The sequence below is a fragment of the Macaca fascicularis genome, chromosome 20 (assembly GCF_037993035.2).
Source record: "Macaca fascicularis isolate 582-1 chromosome 20, T2T-MFA8v1.1".
NCBI classification, from domain to species: domain Eukaryota; kingdom Metazoa; phylum Chordata; class Mammalia; order Primates; family Cercopithecidae; genus Macaca; species Macaca fascicularis.
Window position 1 is genome coordinate 43416234 of NC_088394.1, and position 14791 is coordinate 43431024.

Consider the following 14791-nt stretch of genomic DNA (forward strand, 5'->3'; position numbering starts at 1 on the left):
TTGGACAAACTTGGATTAAGGTTTTTTCCTTGTGGCATGGTTAGCCAGTTGCTTTTTTTTACTGTTGTTTGGCTGGTTTTTTGAGACAGGGTCTCTCTGTGTCGCCCGGGCTGGAATGCAGTAGTGTAATCACAGCTCACTGCAGCCTTGACGTCCCAGGCTCAATCAACCCTCCCACCTCAGCCTCCCAAGTAGCTGGGGCTACAGGCGTACACCAACACACCCAGCTAATTTTTGTATTTTTTGTAGAGACAAGTTTTCTCCATGTTTCCCCAAGCTGGTTTTGAAATCCTGGGCTCTAGCAATCCTTTCACCTGAGCCTCCCAAAGTGCAAGGATTACAGGCGTGAGCCACCATGCCAGGCCAACTTAAGCTATTTTAAATTCCTTAAATTATAAAGGGTTATCATTTTTTTTCCTATGTAGCTATGATGTGTAGACCATTAGCACCTGGCCATTAGCCAATTGTTAGTGGCTTTTCTGCTGAGATTTGACTTTACAAAGGCGTTTTGACTTTATAATGGCATTTCTTACTCAATGTTACTAACTAGCATCATAATTGTAATATGTTTTCTTCTAATACAGTTTGAGTGTGACCTAAGGTTGTTTTTGTTTTTTAATTTTAAAAATAGAGACAGGGTCTCAATATGTTGCCCAGGCTGGTCTCGAACTCCTGGGCTCAAGCAATCCTCCCACCTCGGCCTCCGAAAGTGCTAGGATTACAGGCATGACCCACCATGCCTGACCGAGTTAAGCTATCTTAAATTCTGTAAATTACAAGGGATTATCATTTCTTTCCTGTGTAGCTATGATATAGACCATTAATGTAAATATGAATTGTAAGGAGTATATTATTCTGGTGCATATGAGTGTGAGGGACTGACTCAGGGAGATTGAAGCATGCACCCAGCTCAAAGCCTCTCACCATACCTTCACATCTTATTGCTGCTCACTGTTCTTTTCCTCCAGTCTTGGCCATTTCCTTTACAATACTGTTGCAAGAGGGAATATAAACGTATCTTAAAATGTGAAATATTTCTCTGTTGGTCTTCCCTTGAAACTAAAGCAAAGCACATTTGTAGTGTTCATTCACCGTTTGACCTCTAGCCTCATGTTATCTTTTGAAGTAAAACCATGACCTAGAAAGTCTCCCTTCTCCACTTCTATTGTTTTCTCATCATAAAACACGCTTCCTGATGTATTTTCTAAAAATACTAGCTAAAAGATATTTTAAGTTGATTATGAATTTGAGTGAATACGTGGACTTTTTCTTGATTTATTTACAGAATTTAGAGCAGTCTGTTTTCTGGGTTTTATTGTCTTGACACTTATCTTAATGCCTGCTTGTTAGTGTCAGCTATGTTTTACCTCTCAGTATGCAGATACCTATTCTCTTATTTACTGTCTATTATAATTCTGCTTACAGAGAGGCATTCAGAGTTTTTCAGAGTTGATTCAATCTGCGATTAGTTTAGAGGGCAGACGTTTGCTTTATAATAGGCTATAAATGTTGCTGTATCTAATTATTTACTTAAATTTTTTTGTTTGAAATGCTAGTTTCTAATTAATGAGAAATCATTAAAATTTTATAAAATTTATTTTTCCAGGATTCCCTTATGAGAAGACTTTTTTTTCTCTAAATGCATGTTTTAAGGCTATAAGTTAAAAATGGATGGCAAAATACTCAGTTACCTTTTCCCAAATGATAAACTGTTTATTCACAATGATAAAAGTTTTCAGGAAAAATCTGAGCAAAATACAAGTGGAAGAGGCATAATTCTAGATTTATTTTAGTCTAGAAAATTTTGCTTTATTTATTATCTTAATTTTAATTGCCAGATGCCAGAATTGTATAAAATACTAATTAGCATCCTCTTGTTTTTGTCTGCTTTCAAGATGACTTTTTGTTTGTAATTGACATACAGCATGCCCCATTAATCTTCAAAGCTTATACTTTCGACCTTATTTTTTTCTGAAATTTTAAATTACTTGTCTTTTTAATGGCTTTAAAACTCAAAATGTACTTATATAATCCCCCATTTGGGTATCTTTAATTATTTAGTAGTTGCTTTTCCCCTGACATAGTGATTGAATATAAATTGTCCTGCTGGGTTCTTGCATGTCTTGAAGACAAATGACAAACACCACCCCTTGTCAACTGCAGGAGTCATTTTATTAAACTGATAAAACCTTATCCTTTTAGATCTGTATCAAGTGGTTAAAATGTGTTTTGCTTCAGTTTTACTATTTTTGTATAGGAGTTCAGAATAATCAGGACTTTGAGATAATAGTGTGAAAAGAGTGACCACATTGGTTTCTATTTGTGTAGGTTCAGATTACTACAAGCAGTTTCAGATATTGAGAAGGGATAGTCATCTTCTCTGAATTAACACCAGATGACTTTGTCACTTTATCAATAGAGAACTTACATCCCTAACTGTACCCATTCTCTAGGTCCTGATTATGTACTGATAGGTTCAGACTTTTATTTTGCTGATTAGGTTCTTTAATCATAGGGAGGGCTGTATTTGTTTATGTAGGGCTCTTGCAGACAGTAAAGATGTAACATCCCTCTAGAACAATATTGCCCAATAGAACTTTTTATGAGCATACAAATGTTCCATGTTACTCTTGAGCAATACAGTACCCACTAGTGACATGTGGCTATTGATTTCATGAAATGTGGCCATTGTGACTGAAGAGCTTAATTTTTAATTAATATAATTAATTGTAATTTAATTTAATTAGTCACATGTAGCTAGTGGCTACTGTGTTGGACTGCATAGCTTGTAGAAGTTTACAAGATAGTAGGACTCTACAGCAATACTGTTTCTCTACTCACAACACTTGTGACACCAAATGTATGGATTTTCCACACCAAGCAGTTCTCGAATTTGAGACACCAACTGGGTGTATACGGTTTGTTGCAATTCTTCCGGTAATGACCTGAAGTTAAAACAGATCCTACAGGTTAAGACTCAGTTCCACAAGACTACCCCCAACTTCAGACACCAATTGTAAGTAGTAGATCCCCAGGCTACCCACAATTCTCTCTGTCTTGGCTACAATAATTCCTCGGTGTCAATACTTTGTTACAGCAGCTCACAGAACTTGGGAGACACTTTACTTACTGTTACCAGTTTGTTTTAAAGGATATAAAACAAACACCAGATGAAGTGGTAGAAGGTGCAGAAGGTCCCAAGCACAACAGCGTCTGTCCGCACGGTATCTGGGGTGCACTACCCTCTTGGCATGCAGATGTGTTCACTGACCCAGAAGCCCTCCAGATACCATCATCTAGGGTTTTTATAGCAATCACATTATGTAGGCATGATTGATTAAATCACTGGCTATTGGTGATTGACTCAATCACCAGCTTTTCCTTTCTCCACGTCCCCTGAAGTAAGGAGTGGGAGCGAGGAGCTGAAAGTTCCAACCCTCTGATCACTTGGTTGGTTCCTCTGGCAGTCAGTCTCCCATCTTGAAGCTATCTAGGGACCTATCAAGAGTCACATCATTAGCAAAAACTCAAGTATGGTTGAAAGGGACTTATATGAAAAAAAGACATTCTTTTTGCGCCTGTTGCTCAGGAAATTCAAAGGGTTCTTAGAGCCCTGTGCCCAGAACTAGGAAGGTAGACCAAATGTGTATTATGCCATTTCACAGGGAGATACACACAGCTAGTAAAAGTACAAAACAGGAAAAATAATTGAGTGACAACTACACTGATGTGGGAGTCCAGAGGAAGGAATTTTGGTGAGGGTTCAAAAAGTATAAAAGAAGATTTTTTAAGATGGTGTTTTAAGGAGAAGAAGAATTTTTAAAGATGGAGAAGAAAACATGGTTCTATATAGTTTCGTAGTGAACTGAAACAAGGCAAGATTGCAACGACTTAGGTATTATCATCACTTATTTCTCATATTCCTCTTTAAAAGAGAATTATTGCATTTACCTAAAGCTATATATCTTTCAATTCATTTTTTTTGTTCCTATTTATCTCAGACTTCCAGGAATTAGCACAGTATTTGTCACATAATTGGCGTCAGTAAATGTTTGCCACGTTGAATTGAACAGGCCCTAAAGAAATGGGTGGATTTTTTGTCCCCAGAGTTTTTCTGTTGGATTATTTAGGTATTTACTTATTCTAAAATGGTAAAATTTTTTGTCTAGCTAATAAATAATGGTGTGGCCTATATTCTCTTAGAGTTGATGTCTTAGTAATGAGTGTACAATATATATGGAAGGGGAAATGAAAGCATGTTAACAGCAGCATACATAAAATTTGCGACCCTTAGAGAAAGACATTTTATTTGAAGTTTGAACACTTACTGAACTAGAATTGGCCTGTGGTCCTTTTTCATTATGAGTGTCATGTAGGCATTTCCAAATAACAGTGCAGTGGAATACAATCACTGAAATCCTGTCTCACAACATAAAGCAGAATTGTACTCTAAAACAAAGTAAGATGCAAAACATTGCAAAAGCCATTGCTACTACATTAACCTGCTCCATACGATACCTGAGTTGCTGTGCATGTGAAATATCAATTGAGAATCATGTTAACTTTATCAAGTTAGTAGTTATGAACTTTTTGTATTGTTTGTTTCTTGAGAAAGGTAACATTTCTGCTTTGTTCGGTCCTCTACCTTAGCTTTGTTCATTAAACAGTTTCGTGAAAAATAGCTTATATAATCTATAGTCTTGGATAAGTTTATGAATTACTAACGTTGTTTAAATTTTATATTTCATTCTAGGTCCAGCAGTTTAAGCAGGATCCACGCCCAACAACATGTCTTCACTCTGTTTTCAATGTGCATACAGGAGATGAGTTGCTCTCCTATGAGGAATATGGTCATCTTCAGGTAAAAAGATATTATAAATTTTATTCTCCTTATATTCTGTAGCGTAGAACAGTGATCCCCAACCTTTTTGGCACCAGGGCCCAGTTTTGTGGATAACAATTTTTCCACAGATGGCGTAAGGGCTGGATGGTTTTGGGATGAAACTGTTCCATCTCAGATCATCAGGCATTAGATTCTCATAAGGAGAGCACAACCTGAATCCCTTGCATGTGCAGGTCACAATAGTGTTTGCGCTCCTCTGAGAATCTAATGCCACTGCTGATAGGAGGGGAGGCAGAGCTCAGGCGGTAATGCTTGCTCACTGCCTCTCACCTCCTGCTGTGCAGCCTAGTTCCAAACAGGACGTGAACCCATAGCAGTCTTTGGCCCAGAGGTTGGGAAGCCCTGTCATAGAGGATTTGAGGCTGTTTAAAAATAATTTTTAAATTAGATTTTATAAATTGTTCAAAATAGAAGTACAGAATCAACCCTGAAATGGAGAAGAAAGTGAAATGGCAGCCACCAGGGCTGAGTTAATTGCAGCAATTGAACATGAAATCCGAGTAAATTCTTGGTCTTCAAGCAAAAAGGGTAAATGGATAAATTATAATATTATTAATGTGCAAAAGAAGGAAGCCTACAATTATTTCAGTGATGAAAGTTTTTACATGTTATCAAATTTAGAAGAATTTCAGCATTTAGGAACTAGGGGACAAAAGACAGTTGACAGTGGTGTAATAGCAAATCAGTTTTGTTTAACAGCAGTTCATTTCTTAATGTATCATCCTTCAGTAAAGCTAAAATCATGTCACTGAAATGTAATTCCAAAAGGTATTTCTGAAGTCCATAAATTTTGTCTTATATAATATATTAAATTTCATACCTATGCTTAGAACACACTGTGAGGTTTTATTTTTTTTTTCATTTTATTCCCCTCTCACATCTGTGTATTTTTTTTTAGCTGCACATTCTGTTGTTTCTGGGATACAAATATATTCTATTTATGTTTAATCGATTTTCTGCTCATCATTTGGTTCTCTGTCTTTGGGACAGAATACTTACTATTCTTATATTCCTTACTAAATTAAGAGTATCTCCTTTTTATAGTCCCTCTCACTCTAGAGATCTGAAATGTCTTACTTTAGTATATCTTCTCTAAACACAGAAAGTGTGGTGCTCTCATTTCTATGCAGCGGAAACTCTTGTACTTATTTGTAAATAGCTCCTTGGAGCGTTAGTGTTGTATGAATATGTAGTTTTTCAACCTTAACCTTATAACTATAGCATAATCAGATTGTATGTGCCTTTTCCTTTGATAAATATGTTTGCTATCAGAAGTAGGGTTTTCAGAAAATAGCAGGTTATTTATCTTTTTATCCCCGAATTCAGCTCAGCACTTGGTACATAGTTGGCCTTAAATTTTGGTCAACCTGTTATATGGTAGTCCCTTTGCAACTTACAATGTACCAACATTTTCTCACAGAAGCATCCCACAAGTCAGAGCAGAGAGTTCTTAGAGGTGTTCCCTGTAAAAGGCTGCCCATAGGAATGAAATTTCTTCGAAGTCATTTTTGACAGGCTAGTGTCAATGCTGTAAGAGAACATCTGGTGGAGCCTGGCAGTGGGATGAAACCCTTCTCACCATACAACCATGTTTTAAGAAGAGTCACTAAAATGTTAGTGTAAATCTGAAAAACCTAAAACCAGAATACTGCATCTTCTTGTGTGGCCCACTTGGACCTTCATAAGTCCCTGACATCCAATGGACCCTTGAGTGCCGGAAAGTCAGGAGACACCCGGGATCAGCCTGGTTCCTGAGAGGGTCACCAGCAATGCCAGGCCCTGGGCTGCTCTGCCCAAGGCCTCCAGGGCATCAATAATTTTCTGCCCCAATTTTCCATCTATTACTCAGTTGGGCCGGAGGAGAGTCATGGAAGACATAGCCACTCGAGCTGTCAGAGGGAAATAATCTATGTTAGAATTCTATGGGAATAGAATTACACCTTGCTTTCTCTCTGTTTTTAACTCAGGCTTACAGTTTCCTGGCTGAGTGAAAGTTTTTCACTGCCTTTTTTTCTTATTTACTTATTTAATAACAGTTTTATTGAAATATAATTCACATAACATGTAATTCACCTAAAGTATATAATTTGATGGTTTTTAGTATATTCAGAGTTTCTCAACCATTATCACTTTAAATTTTAGAACACTGTCATCACCCCAGGAAGAAACGTTATACCCATTACCTGCAAAAATAAACTTTGTATTCCCTATATTCTCCAAAGCCCCCCAGCTCTAGGCAGCAGCCAGTCTTTCTGTCCCTGTGGATTTGCCTACTTTTGGCATTTCATATACAATAAATGATCTTTTTGTGACTGGCTTTTTAAATTTAGCATTATGTTTTCAAGGTGTATTGGTCAGGATTCTTCAGGGGGACAGAACTAATAATGATGAAGAGAGGAGAGGGACAGAGAGAGAGAGGGAGGGAGGGAAGGAGAGGTTAGAGGAATTGACCCACACAATTATGGAGGCTGAGAAGTCCCACGGGAGGCTGTCTGCAAGCTGCAAAAGCAAGGATGCCGCTAATGTGGCTTAGTCCACATCTGAAAGCCTCAGAACCATACAAGCCAGTGGTGTAACTCTCCGTTGGAGGATGAAGGCCCGAAAGCCCAGGGGGCCACTGATGGAACCTGGTTAACGTGGAGTTCTGATGTTCAAAGGAAGGAGAAGAAGGGCATATGAGAGCAAGAATTCACCTTTCCTCTGCCTTTTTATTCCATCTGGGTGGCCCCCAGTCATTTCGGTGGTGCCTGCCTACCTTGAGGGCAAATCATCCCCACTCAGCCGGCCAACTCACATGCCTGCTTCCTCCAGAAGCATCCTCATAGATGCACCCAGAAACAATGCTTTGCCAGCTGTCTAGGTATCCCTTTATCCAGTCAAGTTGACAGCTAAAATGAACCAACCAAGGGTTGTGCCTGTTGTGGGACCTATATTTCCTGCTTCTTTACCTGAGACAACTCACACATCCCATTCAGGATTCTGTGAGTATCCTTTTTTGTTAAAGTAGATATTAGTATTTTTTTGTTTAGATCATAAAATATCTATTTTTAATACACTAAAATAATACCTCCTTTGTTCATAAAACTAATTCATTCATAAACATGTTTTAAATTATGTTATACCATTAACATTAATATGTTCCTGCAGTGGTTTACAGAAATTCTGTATTCACTGAATATAAGACTCTTTTCAAGATGCACCGCCTATTGTTTATGGGGTACTGACCTCATCATCATGTCTTGCTTACCAAATAACTTTTCTCATTTCCATATATTGGAGGTGGATTGGCATTTCATACTGCCTGTGGGGCAAAGTAGAAGTACTTTAGACCCAAAGCTTGAAAATAAATCTTGAAAAGCAAATGATATATTCCTATTTTTTCAAAGTTCTTTTTGCCATGTAAAGAAAACAAATGATGTAGAAACAATTGTTAACAGTTTTATTTGAAGCTGTTTCCATAATCAGTGTTTTCCATTACAATGAATTTGAGAATTTAGAATTTTGCATACAAAGCTGGGATTTTATTATGAACTAAATTCACAATACCTTTCTTTCACAGTAGGAAAGGAAATAGTTTTATGACACTATTAGAGCAAATGACTTGTAATTTTAGCCTTAATTAATTAATTTTAGAACTTGTTTTGGTTGTTTCCTTTAACCTTTTAATGTTTCTGTTTGTTGCAGATAAATGCAGTGTCACTCTATCTCCTTTACCTTGTGGAAATGATTTCCTCAGGACTCCAGATTATCTACAACACTGATGAGGTATCATTTCCCCAAATTTTCTACTACTAAATTTCACCTCTGAAAATATCTATCTTTTTTTTTTTTTTTTTTTTTTTTTAGTTTTCACAGCTATTTTTAGTTTACAAAAAATGTATTCCTATTACATTTATATAATCAGATATAGATGTTGGTTATTGAATGAAAAAGTCTTTATATCTTCAATGCATTGCACTTTTAAAATGAACACAATGTGTAACAGCTTGTAAAACTTCACTGCCATGAAGACTCTTATTTCAGGTGATCTAAAATAAAATCATGTAACTTTTACAAAATTTTAGTAACAATGAAAGCAAAATCGCATTTGCAGATTTCCTCAATTATTGTCTTTTTGTTTTGTTTTGTTTTGTTTTGCTTTTTTGAGATGGAGTCTTGCTGTGTTACCGGGCTGGAGTTCAGTGGCACAATCTCAGCTTGCCACAACCTCTGCCTCCCAGGTTCAAGCGATTCCCCTGCCTCAGCCTCCAAAGTAGCTGGGATTACAGGCATGCGCCACCACGCCCAACTTATTTTTTGTATTTTAGTAGAGACGGGGTTTCACCATGTTGGCCAAGACAGTCTTGATCTCCTGGCCTCATGATCCGACCACCTCGGCCTCCCAAAGTGCTGGGATTACAGGCATGTGAGCCACTGCACCAGGTCTCCTTTTTTTTTATTTTTACATAGTTGCATTTTGTAACTTACCCTTTCAAAAGTAAAGAGAAACTTTTATCCTCTTACATTATTTTTATTTGTAGGACCTCAGTAGGGTTCTTCATGTTTTTCAAAAGACAAATACCATATTCTTATTCTTATTGGGAAAATTGTAAAGAATTCATATCCCAAAGATGAGAAGCATTTCTTTCACAGGCATTAATGCTTGAACAAACACATAGGCACATGTGCTGATATACTTTGAAATGTGCCACAGTGGGAGCAAAAAAGCTTTTATTACTTGGTATATGCAGTGAGAACTCTGTGAAAGAGTAGATGTACTATATATGCTTGTTACTATTCCTCTCCTGTGATCCATGCAAGGGAGAACAGTTACATCAGACACTCAACACCAAAATTGTCATTGGACCGTGCTGAGGGTGCTTGCTACAAAATAGGTGCATGTAGCCCTGCCCTCTAGTAGTTTATATTCTCATACACACTTACAGTGTATGAGTTTATAGTCTCATACAGTAAATAAATTCTATTTAGAAGTGAAGATAAATAATGAAGAAGAAATTATGGTAGTAAGAAAGTAATAATACCCAGTATGGTGTTTCTTCTATTTGATTTGTCAAAGAATTCTATGGTTTCATTTAATCCAAATAGTTGTTAGTGTTTATAATATTGTAAAGTGGGATTATTCAAGCATTTGGGGTCGGGGAGGAGCTAGGAAACTCCTGTTTTAGTCCAATTTTAAGGAGCATGCTAAACTATAAAACAAATAAGGGAGAGGAGCTGGGAAACTCCTGTTTTAGACCAATCTTAAAGAGCATGCTGAAATATAAAACAAATAAAAGAGGCATGACTCTGACTGAGGACAGGAGGCCTTCCAGAACCAGCCCACTTAGCTTCTCATTTTTTTCTACCCATAACATCTCCAAAGTACTGAGAGAAATATCCTAAATCCCTGTGGAACATCTTATGATAACTATTTACAATTAGTGGCAACTAATATTGCTTGCAATTGCTTTCCCACTAATGTTACTGGAGGCAAAATGGTAGTGTTGAAATTGCCTTAGTTAGCAGTGGCTTCGTTTTGTTCAGTAATTTTTTTTTTTTTTTTTTCCTGAGACAGTGTATCACTCTGTCTGCGCAGGCTGGAGTGCAATAACACCGTCTCAGCTCATTGCAGCCTCAACTTCCTGGGCTCAGGTGATTCTCCCACCTCAGCCTCCTCAGTAGCTGGGACTGCAGATGCACACCACCGTGCCCAGCCAATTTCTGTTGTATTTTTTGTAGAGATGGGTTTTACCATGTTGCCCAGGTTGGTCTTGAACTCCTGGGCTCAAGCAATCAGCCCACCTCAGTCTCCTAAAGTGCTGGGATTACATCTGGGAGCCACCGCACCTGGCCTTGTTCAGTAATTTATTTTTAATTGTAAAAATTTTACTTTTTGCTTTCTCAATATATGTCATAATTCATTTTATATTTTTATTTGTCAACTGCCATTTTTCATGAATATTATATTGCTTTAGCCATTCCATTTGGTTTTATATAGCTTATGTAAGCTTTAAAATTTTTAGATATTTACTTTCCTTCTTAAACTCTTTTTTAAAAAATTTCTTATTTGTGGTTTTTCTTGGCCTTATGGTTTTTATTTATTATATGTGAAGTTTTTATGTAGCTAATTATCAATAGCCTTCAATATGTACGCTTAAAAATCCTAGAGTAATAAAACATGTCATTTCTGCTCACCATCTTTTTCCTTGAGATTCTATATAATGTGTTGGATCATATGGAGAGGCAGTAAATGGACCTGCATAGAATCAGTTGATGAAATTCTTTTTATCTAAAGATCTCAGATGATTTAATTCTTTGAAAAGTGGTATGACTTGGAAGCCTTTTCTTTTTTAACTGTATCTTAGGCTCTGGTTTGGCTAGTTCTTAACCCTATCACATCTTCAGTTCCTAGTTACATTTACATTTTAAGGCAATCTAAGGACCCAGGATGTCAGTGGGGTTATCATTTATTTTCTTCTCTATTTACTATAAAATGTAAAATTTGCCATAATGCTTATTTTTCTTAGGATTGAAGAATTCAGAGTTTGGAGATAAACATATGCGTGCACACACACATACACACACACATACACATACATACATACATACATATGTAATAGAATATGGTACTGCATTGTGTGGAGTTTGGGGTTTTTGATAAGCCTTTCTTTTGCAGGTCATCATATCTTTACTGGTTCTGTTGTTTTTATAAACTTTGTATCTATACTGTAGTTCCTTTGGGAGAGGGCCATGGTCTTAAGGGTCATGTGCACCCTTACAAAGGGGCAGTGAACCTACTGAGTGACCATGTTTGTGGTGATGAACTTTGCTGGAGAATGTATTTCCTAAGGGCGGACGCAGTAGTGTATGCTAAATTTTCTAACATCTTTCGTTGCCCACACAGGTGTACCATGTTTCCTTGGTATAGTATTTCCTAGTGTCTATAAAAGGCTTGCTGTGTACATTGGTCATACTCATTTTTTATTAAAAATAAAAACTTTGAAAATGACAAAGTTACGTAGTTCTGCCCTTGTACTGCTGTTTGCTTTCTATATCTAGAGAGAAACTCATCATATATGTTAAACTTAGACCTAAATATAAATTTACCTAAGTCAGTCCTTCTAATAGAGATAACTTATTTACATCTCTTGGAGGGAGGCAAAGTAATGAACTGCTACATGGTGTTCCATGTCTCATTTCGTGACATTCTCCATTAATAAATATTCTAAAAGTAGATTCATAGAGATAAGAAAGAAATCGTTTACAAGTGGGTCCAGAGAAACTTACTTCATTTAAAGTCAAAGTACCCCCTCAAATTTGTATAACAATGAAATTTTGTTTTGTGTTTGAGATACTTTTTTATGTCTCTTACGGAAGTTATTAAGAGCACATTTAGGTTGCAAGCCTTATAATAAAAATTGTGCACAAAACTGTAGGTGCTTGTTCAACATAAGACCTGTGGAAGTCCCCTTTATGAACTCATGTGTCATTTACTTTTTTTTGCAAAGATGTTTTCTACCGTATGACCTAGCAGCTCTTTTCAAGTATGTCATGTTTCAGATTGGATTGACACATGGAATTTCTCTCTTACTGTATTAATCATCTTTTGCTATGTAACAAACTACCTCAGAACTTAGTGGCTTAAAAGATTAAACATTTATTATTTCACAGCCCATAAGTCAGGAATATGGGAGCAGCTAAGTTGGGTGGTGCTGACTTAGGGTCTCTTATGAAGCTGCATTAAGATGTCAGCTGGCTCTGCACTCATCTGAAGGGTTTACTGAGGCTGGAAGACGCACTTCTGAGATGGCTCACTCATATGGCTGTTGGCAGGAAGTCTCAGTTTCTCCCCAGCTGTTATTAGCAAGAGGCCTCTTCAACTGAGCTGCTTTGAATGTCTTCACGACGTAGCAGGTGGCTTCCTCCAGAGCAAGTGATCAAGATAAAAAATACAGTGCTTTTTATGACCTAGCCTCAGAAGTTACATTTTTTCAGTATCCTATTTATTACACAAGTCAGTGTTACTCAGTGTAGTCAGGGTTTTCACAAGGGCTTAGATACTAGGAGTTATGTATGATCGGGAGCCAGCCTCCTGTTTTTAGCAGTAGTTTTTAGTTCAACTTTGTTAGAGAGATTTTTTAAGGTGGGATTTTTTTTTCCTTGTATACTAAGACTTTTATTTTAAAGATAGATATTTTATTCTATTATTTTCTATTACTATTTACTAAGTTGTTGTGTACATGTTTTCTCTTTAAAATGTTAAAAATTTTTTCTGGCTTTTATTTATTGTATGGAAACTTTGTGTCCTAGATTCTACCTTTTGCTATGAGGTGGTTATCAGGCTGAACTTGAGGGGTTTCTATCTCAAAAGTTGGAACAAATAAATCTTTTCTATAAGTAATCTTAGAGGCATTATAAGGTATTCTTAGCTCCTGCTTGTCATCAATTTACAGGGAAATAAGTAAGTTGCTCAAAACTATTTATGGATGGTTTTTCCTCTAAAAATAGAAATATAACACTGTCCTTGTTTCTAAAATTATATGTAGCAATAGTAATAATGACTTAACATTATATAGAACTTATGTGCTGTCACTGTTCAAAGTGCTTTGTATATATAAAAACTTATTTAATCCTTATAGCAACTCTGTCAGGTAGGTACAGTTACTATCTTCATTTTACAAATGACCAAAATAATGCAGAGAGCCACTAAGTGGCTTATTCCAGGTCGCACATGTAGTACATGGCAGGGCTGGGATTTAAACCAAGTAGTCTGACTCAAGAGTTCATTTTCTACACTGAAAGTGTTAGATCTCTGTTTAACCTGTACAGATATGAGTGACATATATGTCATGTGGCAACATCATATTCAAGCTTCGAAGGCAGCCAAAGAGACCTAAGGCTTGCAGGTTTGTTCACGTATAGTTGTTTGTATTTGTTCATGTATCCTTGCATGGATTATACAACTATCTGAAAAACATCTATTGAGTTTCCATAATGGGCTAAATAGTGAGAATATAAAAAATGAAAAAAGAGATTAGTCTGTAACATCATGCAGTCCATATTATTGTGGGGAAAACAGAGAATGGGTTGTGTTTTCATTTTCTTGATAATATCCTTTGAAGCTCAAAGTTTTTTATTAATTTTGATTAAGTCCCATTTGTCTAAGTTTTTGTTGTTGTTGCTTGTGCTTTAGGTGTCATAGGTCTTTTAAAATTTCTTTTAATATGGTTTTGGAGTTTTTAATACATTAGTCTTTCATTCTTTTAAATTCTTTCTGCATATTTAATTTTGTATACTAGGTTAAATGGAGCTTCTTAATTTTATTATCAGAATGTTCATTGCTACTATATAGAAATTCATTTGATTTTTGTAAATTGATCTTGTGTTCTGCAATCTTGAACTCGTGTTTAAGCTTTAATCGTTTTTATGAATTCTTTAGGTTTTCATACTACATAGAAAGTACACTACTAATAGTGTACTTCTTCATATCCAATATGGATGGCTTTTAAATCTTTTTCTTGCCTAATTTCCCTGGATAGATGCTCCAAATACAATATTGAAGATAAGGGATGCGAGTGGACATCCTTGTCTTGTTCCTGATTTTAGGGGGAAACCTTTTAATCTTTCACCATTAAGTGTTACCTGTGGGCTGGGTGCAGTGCCTCACCCTTGTAATCCCAGCACTTTGGGAAGCCGAGGTGGGTGGATCACATGAGGTCAGGAGTTCAAGACCAGCCCAACCAATATGATGAAACCCCATCTCTACTAAAAATACAAAAATTAGCCTGGCGTGGTGGCGTACACCTGTAATCCCAGATACTGGAGAGGCTGAGACAGGAGAATTGCTTGAACCCAGGAAGCAGAGGTTGTGGTGAGCCAAGATGGCGCCATTGCACTCCAGCCTGGGAA

At 36.7% G+C, this 14791-nt stretch overlaps 1 protein-coding gene across 10 annotated transcripts in view; it reads left to right on the forward strand.

The window, feature by feature from the left end:
* PHKB (phosphorylase kinase regulatory subunit beta) overlaps positions 1–14791 on the forward strand; it is a 232916-nt gene that overhangs the window by 45152 nt on the left and 172973 nt on the right. For all 10 annotated transcript variants that reach the window (XR_012428701.1, XR_012428700.1, XM_065537576.2 and 7 more), the window contains 2 exons: positions 4754–4861; positions 8588–8668. Coding sequence is in view for 8 of the 10 variants with exons in the window: in XM_065537576.2 (XP_065393648.1) it covers positions 4754–4861; positions 8588–8668 (189 nt within the window). In the remaining 2 variants the exon portion in view is untranslated. The remainder of the gene's footprint in view (positions 1–4753; positions 4862–8587; positions 8669–14791) is intronic.